At 58.6% G+C, this 10189-nt stretch overlaps 1 protein-coding gene across 1 annotated transcript in view; it reads right to left on the minus strand.

Moving 5' to 3' along the window:
• Positions 1 to 8315, minus strand: part of TBKBP1 (TBK1 binding protein 1) — a 14130-nt gene extending 5815 nt beyond the window's left edge. The window contains exons 1-7 of the mRNA XM_007465133.1: positions 8045 to 8315; positions 7510 to 7632; positions 7171 to 7275; positions 5969 to 6149; positions 5395 to 5397; positions 5186 to 5358; positions 4930 to 4991 (exon numbers count right to left, since the gene is read on the minus strand). Coding sequence (XP_007465195.1) covers positions 4930 to 4991; positions 5186 to 5358; positions 5395 to 5397; positions 5969 to 6149; positions 7171 to 7275; positions 7510 to 7632; positions 8045 to 8269 — 872 coding nt within the window. The 5' untranslated portion in view covers positions 8270 to 8315. The remainder of the gene's footprint in view (positions 1 to 4929; positions 4992 to 5185; positions 5359 to 5394; positions 5398 to 5968; positions 6150 to 7170; positions 7276 to 7509; positions 7633 to 8044) is intronic.
• Between the last annotated feature and the right edge of the window lie 1874 nt (positions 8316 to 10189).

A 10189-nucleotide genomic window follows, 5' to 3' on the forward strand; every position in this document is an offset into this window, starting at 1 on the left:
GAGCCACAGTGCAAATGGCAGCGTTGGCAGGAAAGAGGGCTCCCACCACTGCAAACCTTTCCACCCTTTTTGACTTATCCTTTCATTCATTCTTTCCACGAATAATTGAGGGAGCTCAAAAATTCATCTGGAAACAATCATCTTCACTGTTATTGACAAAGCAACTGAGATGAGAAAGGTTAGAGACCTAAGCATCTGCCTCTGTAAAAGGCCTCTTTCTGCCCCAAACCAGCTGGGAGACACATGGGCTTCCGAGTGCAGTGTCTTCCCCAGGGAGGTACACTTGGGTGCCCTGTGCTGCGCTGCAGCCTCTGTGAGGATGCGGATTTGGATGCAGACACAGATGCAGCAGGGTCGAAATTCAGACCAGCACTGGGTCATGGGATTAGAACTAGGGATGGATGGGCTCAAGGTCAGGATTAAGGCTGGGGTCGGGGTCAGATTAGTTCATTTTCAGTCAGGATTGTAGATGGAGCTGGGGGCAGGATGAGGGATAGGGTTACAGGGAGGGATGGGATCAGTATTAGGGTTATGACTGGGGTAAGGATCAGAGCTGGTCATGTGGTCAGAATCCCTGGCTGACAGAAGCAGCAGGAAAACAGAAATCCAGCATCCCCACCCCCTCCATCCTTGCCCATAGCTGTCCCCTGCTGCCCCCAGCCACCTCACCCCCGCGGGGGAATTGAGGGACCCAACTTTCCACCACCCACAGGCACACCCAGCATTAGTCTTCCCACCCAGCCCGACCCTCAGGGAGGGGACCACAGGCACCGGGCCGTGGAGGGACTTGAGGTTGCGGGCCGGGGGAGGAGGAAGTCGCATGCAACAACCCAGCGCTCCACCACTTCCTTTCAGGCGCCTTGAGCCCCTTCACTCTCCCAGGCCAGCTATGACTTGCGGTCCACCGAGCCCAGCTCTTCATGGCAGCCCCTGCCATGCTTCCAGCTCAGCCAGATGTTCTCTGTGTCTAGAAAGCCTCCCCAGGTACAACCAAACCGAGAGGCTCACAGCAGGGATAGGAACCAGAGTCCCCATTTCGGTTGGGGGTGCCCACACATCCCAATTTGCCCAGGGCTGTCCTGGTTCACAGGAGTCACCTGGCATAATTATTAATAGGGCCCCCTTTCACTTTTAAAAATGATCAGGTTTAGTCAACAAATCATCTGGCTGCCCCTCACATAAGAGCCTCCTACTTGGATAAGAATGTGAACCAGAAAAACACCACAGAGGTACCGTCAGCCCATCTGCTCAGGACCTGTTTGGAATTTGCACTTAACTTCTCTGATTACTTCTTTGTAACCTTGGTTTGCTCAGCTGTAAAAGGGGACAATACTGAAACATTTTGGTGAGAAACAAATGAGATTTTGTAGGTAAACTGCCTCGCACAGTGTGTGCTGTGGATGAAGACTCAGGGAAGCGCCTAGGAGACGGGTGGAGAAAGGGGGAAACCAGTTTTGATCCTTTTCTAGAGATACCAGCTCAGTGAGTTTGGTTTGAATGAGGGGAGGATGTGGAGTTCCCCATCGAGGGAGAGAGTGTGGGTAAGAGCTGCTCTCTGCCTCCCTGGCAGGGAAAGGGCCAGAGACAATTCAAAGCCCACCAACCCCTCAGACCACAATTAGGTGGGCGTGGTGGGCCCCAACTTCAGAACCCCTCCCCACCCTTGGGGAACCCTGAGGCTGCAAGTGCTCAGGGCTTAATTCCTGTGGGCCGGGTACCCAGGCTGAAGGAAATTTGAAAGAAAGGAAGTAGGGAGGGTGAGAAGCGTGAAGGGGGAGGCCCTGGGCCCGCTGGTTCTGGGGCATGAGACTAAGCTCAGGGTACACGGGGGTCTCCGACTTCCGTCCTGACCCCCCCCCCCAACAACTCTGCCCTTGACCTCTGTGCAGAGTTTCCATCCTCTCTCTCCGAGTTCACACTTCTCCCCCACCACTAACCGCAGCCCACGCAGAGGCTTGTGGGTGGAGAGAGGGGTGGGGGGTGGGCGGAAAAGCGCCCAGGCTGCAACACTGAGCCCCCCACGTTGGGGAGAAAGGCCTCTAGTCCCCGCCCATCACTCATACTGAATCCCCATCTTCTCACAGGGTGCTCCCCTCATGGATGAACCCCCTCCCTCACTGGCCCTCATTCCCCTGATGGAGCCCCCTCAAGGAGCCCCCTCTCCACGATCTCCCTTCCACCCTCAGCGCTGCCCACACCCTCAGGAAGGCCGCACTCAGGACCTGTGACCCCGAGTGGGGCCCAGAGGGAAGGAGGCCATGGGTTCCGCACCTCTCACTTGGCTGGGACTCTCCTGGGGTCCTCAGCTCCCTTGCACATCCTCAGGAGCAGGTGGTCTCCACTCCTACCTCTTCCTTCATTATTGCCTTTGGCCCGTGAGTCACCCTCAGCGGCTCTTCCTCTGGGGCAATTTGTCCCCCTGGGCACCGACCACCAGATGCTGGGCTGACCAAACAGCAGGGAAATCTTGACCGGAGGTCAGACCTGGAGGGTGGCAGTCCGGTCTGGGCGCCCATTTTCAGAGGAACATTGATGACCTGGACCTGTGAGCCAGGGGCTGGGATGGGAGGGACTGGAAGCCTTGGGGCTGGGGCTGCCTCCCAGGATTGCCCCCTCAGCACCTGGGGGACTCACTGAGGAGAATTAATAGAGGCGGTGGCAGTACAAGCGAGGGCATGTGAACAGCCAGGACTCCCACGGTAAAACTGGCCACCTGGAGGCATCCACACTGAGACGGGGGAGCACCCCTCGGGGGTACACAGGGTTCCCCCAGAGGACTCGGCTGGACTCAGGAACCTCTGTGGCTCCCTCTTTAGCCTTCACACCTCCATCTGGATAATCCATCCCTGCAATACTCTCCTAGGAAGGTCCACATGTAAAATTCCCACTAGCCTGGAGGCTTAGGCAGAAGTAGAAGGAAAAGGAGAGGCTGGTCGGGGGAAAGGAGCTGGAGCAGATGACTGAGGCCTCCTCAGGTGGGAGGACGGGGAGGGAGCACTCGGGAAGCGGCTTATTACCAAAAGGAGCTGAGTTTATAAGAAAATAAAACTACCGGGGGAGTGAGGACTTCCTCTGAGAATTAACTCTTGCCAAGCTGAGGCTATCCAGAGATGCTTGGCCTGAGAGGAAGTGTGAAGCTGGGCAGGCAGGGCCCAGCCGGCTCTAGGGGTACATGTCCAGGAGGCCCTGATGCAGAGCCCAAGCCGTGGAGACCGAGGGGAGGAGCTGGAGGTCACCTCTGGTAGGAGCAGCCCCAGAGCAGAGCCCAGCTCCCTCTGGCCAAAGGGCCAGGGTCGGGGCGGGTGGGGGTGACTTGGGGTGCGAAGGAAAAGCAGCTGTCCGGGCCAGAGTTAGTGGCGTAGATGACATGACCTCCAAAAGCATCTGCGGGAGGGGTTCTCTGCTACTCACTCGCTCACGTGGCCCCTTGGGACCCACCCCCCCTTCTCTGCCTCCCCCACATCACCTTCTGCCACTTCTCCCAGCAACAACGGGCCTCTGAGGCCATGAGGGAAACCTGGGGCCAGATAGGTGAAATGGGCAAAGCTAAGCCACTCGGCATCCCAAGAGGGGTCCCTGAGATTCGAAACCTGGCTGTTTGGACTCCAGCCAAAAAAAATCCTCTCTCTGGGTTCAACCAATTGAGGGAGGCTTCACTGCTGGTCTTCTAAGAGGGAGTTGGATTCAGCGAGCCATAAAGGGCCCCACGGTGTGACTTTAGGGGCAAGCTATGATTCTAGAACGTGTGTGTGTATGTGTGTGTGTGTGTGTGTGTGCGTGTGTGTGTGTGTGCTTTCCTGGTCTGGGCACATGGGCTAGGATGGACCCTGAGCCCCAGCCACAAGCTAGGGTGGACCCTCTCTGCAGAGGCCCCTAACAGCTGAGGGGTCCCGCCCATCAGTCCCACACACTGGGTTCTCACTCCCCAGCTATCACAGCCCCACCCAGGCCCTCAACCCAGGGTGCAGAGGGAGGTGAGAGGTACCCCCAACCGGCCAGAAGCCAGGAGGAAGGTGAGGAGGGAGCCTGCTGGGAGGAGGACCTGGGGTCCTGGGGCTGGGTGTGTGGTGTGGTGGAGGGTTAGCTCCTGCCCTTGCTGGGCCTCAGTCTTCCCCTCTGATGAAAGTAGGGAGTCTGTGCCACACGTCTCATCTTAGGGGAGAAGGCTTAGGCGGAAGGAGGTTTGTGCTCTATTTCTCAGAAAGTGGGAGAGGACGAGTTCGGGTGTGGATGTGAAAGGCACCAGGCTCACTGCTGCCAGGCTGCGCTCACCCTCTCCCTGGCTGCCCAATGCTGCCCTGGAGGCCCCGCTACTAGGCTTCACCCTGACATAGCTCCCTCCCCACCTACTGCTGCCTCTCTTTAATGGCAGGATCCCCAAGGGACACCCCAGCATAATACGTTCTAATTCCTTGCATGCTGCTGTATGAACTCAAGGAAGTCCATTCTCTCCTAAGCCTCAGCTTTCTCTCTCCTGAGACAGGAGACGAGGCACCACAAATCCTAAAAGAGACCATGTCCTTCCTCCTTGTCAGGGAGGAGAGGGTTAACCCAAGTGGCTGGGCCTTGTTACTGGGATAGAAAATGGGCTCCAGAGAGGCCCCAAAACTCACCAGGGGACACTGAACATAGCAGCAAAGCTTCTGAGAAAGTCTCTCTCAACACCTGACACCTCGAGAAGACACAGGCCTGGGTGCCAGAGGAAAGCAAAGGGAACCTCCCAGAACCTGAGCATCTCCAGAAGCTCGCCTTCTTCCAGTGAAGGGCGCAGAGCCACACAAGCAACCCAAACTTCACAGTCCTGACAGCGTGGAAGAGAGGGTCCCCCAAACAACGTGGAGGGGGAGGAGAGAATCAAAGGGGGAACCTGGAAAATGCCATCCCCGGGGGTGCAGAGGTTAAGAGGAAGAGGATTACAGAGTGACTTACTGATCATCCCCAACTCTTTTCACCCACGCCATGTCGCGTGCTGACTGGTTGGAAGCCAGATCCTAAGGGAAAGATCGAGCAGTCAGACCCCAACCTCACCTTGCCTAAACTTCCCTTCTTTACCATTCCCAGGGCGGGTCTGTACTTGGTGAGGAAGTCCCAGATCTCTAAAGTCGTTTCCAACAGCCCCCAGACCTTCAAGGAGCTCTGCAGGTGTGAGAGCAGGGACCCCAGGTCAGCGCCCCCCCCTTTTTACCTGGGCCCGAGTCTCCTGTAGCTGCTTCAGCTCCCCCTGCAGCCGCTCACACTCAGCCTGGAGCTGCTCCTCCCGAAGCTGAGCCCCCCGGGCCTCTCCCTGGGCAGCCTCCAGAGCCTCTTCTAGCTGCTGCCGCTCCAGCTCACTCATACTCGGCGTGGGGCCTGGCCAGCCTGCCGGTAGAGGAAAGGACAGTGTCAGGCTGGAACCAGCTTCTGGACACCCTCCACCCACTCCCAGATCAATACAAAGTGAAACAGTTGAGAACTGCAGCGTGAAGGATCCAAGAGAGACATCCAGAGGCTAGATATCCCAGGATGAGAGAGAGACCTCTACTGAGGGCAGAGGGGAACAATGGGCTGAGCTGATTTTTCTAATCTTTCTGGTGGCCAGGGGAGAAATAAGACGGGCTCTGGAACGGTTTCCCCAGCCAGACTCAAGTCTGAAAGCATCCTCAGGGGCCTCTCCTAATCACAGCGGAAGACAGGCGGAGGGGACTCTGGGTGGGGCCGCCCTCTGCTGGCACATACAGGAATTGCATGGGAGAGCCTGGGAATGAAGGAGTTAAGGAGGGGGGATGCCAGTGGGAGAAACTGGGATAATAGTTGATGAGGTGAGAGGACAGTTGGTAAGGAGGGATGAGGTGATTATGGGAGAAGATTAAGACATTGTAACGGGGTGCTGACTATCGGTCTGAAACACTGGAGGTGTCCAATGGTGTTGAAATGGGGGGCTGGCTTGGGAACTTCAGAGTATGGAAATCAGGGGTGGCTGAGATCTCACCGTGACTCAAGCCAGATCCGCCTCTTAGTGCCAAGTAGTGCAGGTCCAGATCAGCACAGGGTGGGGCAGGGGCAGGTGGGGGGCTCAGGCTGGGGAAGGCTGCATCCCGGAGGCCTTGTTGCTGCCGCAGCTGCTGCTCCAAACCACAGATCTGCCGCAGGTGGGTCTCCACCAGGGCCCGCTATGGGGGGGAGACAAAGGGGTGAGGATCTGCATCAGGTCAGGGCACCCCTGTGGGCCGCCCAAACCCAGAACTTCTCCATGTCTGGATATCCATCACCCCCCTAAACTGAGCAGAGACCCCAGGTCACATATCCCAACTCCACTCTCCAAGTGGCCATGAGTCTCCTCTCCCAGCAACTGCAATGCAGATGTTTCTGGCTACTGCCCCTTGCAAGGTCAGAGTTAACGCCTCTTCCTTGTCACTAACATGCAGACACACTCATAAGAACACTCAGCCCCCTGTCCAGGAGCATAATAATTTCCATTTTCATATGTCACTTGACCACTCTGGGCTTCACCTACCTCACCTATAACATGGAGCTAACCAAACCTACCACTTAGGTAAGTTTGTTACGAGGATTAGAATGAGTAAATATATGTAAAGAGATAAGAATGATGCCTGGCACACAGTTAAGTGCCATTAAGTGTTTGTGATTGTTAAGTCAAAGCATTTTTTACACAAATGCCCAACAGCTCAGCAACGTTGTTATTATTTGCCCCACTTTTCAGAGGCAGGACAGAGGCTAAGTGACTTGACCCAGCTCACAGCTAGGAGTCAGCAAGAGACCATGCCTCCTGATTCCAACACCTGCCCACCTGCTCACACGCACGGCTATACCCTGACTCAGAATCACACACAGGCCAAGGCCCATCCCAGCAGCCACGAACACTTTCAGTCACCTCTGCCCTCACCCACACAGCCTTCCAGCTCAGTGCTATAGGTGCAGGGTCAACGCAGCATGAGCACCAAACACACACACAGATTCACAGTGTTCTACAGGGCTACTCACATAGTCACCTCCTGTCACTGCATGGCCAGGATGTACACAGACTCACTCACAACCTGTATGATACACACAACCCCACTCACCAGGCCAAATGGGCACTCACTCACGGACAGACACGAACACAGTGGGGTGCATTCCACAAGCACACAGCCAAGGTCGTACCCTCAAGCACCCGGGCTCCCTGGACCTCACCATCTCCCCCAGCTCCGTCTCCAGGTCACTCTTCTCCACGCAGAGCTTCTCGTAAGCCTGGATCATCTCCCCGAGCTGTTCTTCCTGCTCCTTATTCTTCTGCAACTGGACGGGGCCCGGAGCGGGTGGCGTGCGGCCAGAGTCAGGCCCATCTTGACTTGGGGGCAGAGCAGCACCCTGTGCCTCCCACACCCACTCCCAGCATCCAGTGGAGGGGTAGGGGGAGCTGCAGCTGGTTCTAGGGAGGACCATAGCCATCTCTGATCAAGGAGATGGAAGGTCAGAGGCTGGGGAGGTTATCAGAAATGGACTGGAGCAAAGAGCTCAGGGAGGGCTCACCTCGTGCTGGAACTGGTTGAGCTGTTGCTGCAGGCTGACTTTCTCCACCTCCAGCAGGGAGCCATCCTTGATTTCATACAAAGAGAAGCCGTGCTCCTCTCCAAAGTCATTGATCAGTGGGTACTGCAGGTGGGGCGGCAGGCCCTCAGAAGAGCTTCAGCCTTGCTGTGTCCCCATCCCACAACCTGTGTCAGAATCCTCGCCTCTCCCTCCCCACTCCAGTGGGATCTGTACGTCCTGATTCCCATGGCCCTGTAGGCGTCTCCCACCAACCAGATCTTTTTTAGATCCAAGGTCCAGCATTCCAAAGCGGATCCCTCCTGATCCTTTCCTGATTGGTGCTGGGGTCTCCAGATTTCCCATCCGTCCAGAGCAGCCACATCCCTCGTGAGGGATCCTCAAGTTCCCAAGAGTCTGTACCCTGACTCCTCTTTTGGATCCCTGGAATCTCTGCCAGATCCCCAGTTCCTGCCACCCAGCAGCCCCCTCCCCTGTCACACACACAGCCAGACCCCCATCATCTCCAGGTTCTGACCTTAATCTCGTAGACTTTGAGGCGGCGGCGGAGGGTGGCATTTTCCCTCTCCAGGCCCCCCAGCCGCTCTTTGATGTCTCCGTAGGCCGTGATCAGGGCAAAGTGGGAGGCGGAGCACATGTCCCCCCCCAGCGAGGGGTCTCCAGGGGCATCCAGCCACACCTCACTGGGCCCCAGGGCCTCCTGGGTCAGGATGCTGATGTCATCCTCAAACATGGACTCCATGGCAAGGGCCTGGGCCACGGCCCGCCCTGGGCCTCCTGGGAGAGCAGGAGCAATGAGCAACGGTGGAGACGGTGGCCCAGAGCTTGTCCCTAATACCCCTTGTCCTGGCCTGAGGAGCCCTGCGGCCAGCTGAGATGCAGCCTGGTCCTGCCCCCGTGTCTCACAGCCCCCTCCCAGACCCATCTTCTCTTCTCTGCTGCCTTTGGGGGAAGGAGCTAGGACCAGACGGAGGTGGCGGGGGTGGGGGTGGGGTGGAGCAGTGACAAATAGGGACAAGTAAGCGAGGCCAGCAGCAGGGAAGGGCTCCTTCCGGAACCCAGGGAGAACTGTGGACAGGAGAGGGCTGCCTTCCCAGCACACGGAGCCCAGATGGGGACTGCCTTGACTCACTCCTCAGCCCCTTCTCCACCCCAGGCTTCACTTCCCCAAATACCTCTCTTCTAAGCTCCTCATGCCAGGCCTCTGGCACCCCTGGCTCCTCCCTAAGGAAGGCCCAGTGCTTCTGGGACGGTCAGCCCCACCACTGTCAGAACATCCTCTGCTGGGCCCCCGCCCAACTCCCCGGCTTCCTCCTCTAGGATCCCAGAGTTCAGGAAAAGGAAGTGCTTCCCCCACTCACACCGGGCCGGGCGGCTGTGGCAACCCTCCAGGCGCTCCACACCCCTGACCTGGGACCCACAGGAGGTCATCGGCTGAGTGTCTGAGGGTACACAGAGGGGAAGGGGGCTCTGGGAGAGGGCCCGGCGCAGGTGGAGAGGGCTGACAGAGAATTCTGAAGCCTGGCCTGTGTGCCTGCACAGAGGGAAATGGGGAGCCCTGAGAGGGGGCAGGAATGACTCAGGGCTCCCGAAAGAGTAGGCGAGGGGGTGCGTGTGTACTTTTCCTGGCCCTGTTTATGAATGTGTGTCTGTGGTTGGCATGTGTGGGGGGAATATGTGTGTCTGTGAATGAGTGTAGGTGTGTCACAGTCAATGAGTGCCTTAGCGGGGCTGCGGGCGGGCGGGAGGGGGGGGGTGTCGGAGGGAGTGGGGAAGTGGCCAGGAGGCCGTGTGTTTGTGTGTGCACGCGTGCGTGAGAGTGTGTGAAGGGTGGGCACGTTCGGGGCCGTGTGTCACGTGAGGCACTATGGGAATGTCCGAGGTGTGTGCGCGCGCGCGCCAGAGCGTGTGTGCGCGTAGGAGAGGGGGCTCCCGAGGTGTGAGTTGAGGCAGTGGGGTCCGTGACCTCCCAAAATCGGGCAGCAGGAGCCTGGGGTGAAGAGGGCCCAGGCCCAGGCCCCAACACTGCCCCGCCTTAAGTGCCAGGGAAACGCGGGTCTGAGTAAGGAGTGTGTGCGCGCGTATTTGTACGGCTGGCCCCACCTTTAACCCTCTCCTCCCCAGGCCCATCCCCTCTCCCCAAACTCCGCTGTCCGCGCTCACCACACCCGCCCAGACCCCCGGCTGGCCGGCCACCTCGGGCCCAACCCCACTAGCCAGGGCTCTGGCCCCTTAGCGGCCGCGACCAATGTTTGCTTCCTCTGCATCCCCCCCTCGGCCCAGCGACCCCGCGCGAGCGCGACAGCAGGCGGATGGGGAGGGGGTGCCTCCTCGGCCCCGGGCCCCTTCTGCGGTCCCTTTAAGAGCCGCCCTTTAAACCCCTTTAGCTCGGCGGACAGAAACTGTCGCCCCTCCCCTCTCAGGGGCCGAGACCAGGCAGCCCCCTCCCCCACAGCCTGCCGAGCCACGGGGCCCCAGTCCGCCGTCGCCGGGCCGGGGAAGGGGCTTCGGACGCGGTGCGGCCTGAGGAGCGGCGGAGGAGGGGGAAAGGGAGAATGCAGACTGCCGACGCCGGACCCTTCCCCTCCCCGCCACCCTGGGCCAGCTGCGGGCCAACCTCCCGCCCCCTCCTCCGGTCCTCCCCGCGACCCACAGGGGCCGG

The sequence above is a fragment of the Lipotes vexillifer genome, unplaced genomic scaffold (genome assembly GCF_000442215.2).
Source record: "Lipotes vexillifer unplaced genomic scaffold, Lipotes_vexillifer_v1.1 scaffold591, whole genome shotgun sequence".
NCBI lineage: Eukaryota > Metazoa > Chordata > Mammalia > Artiodactyla > Lipotidae > Lipotes > Lipotes vexillifer.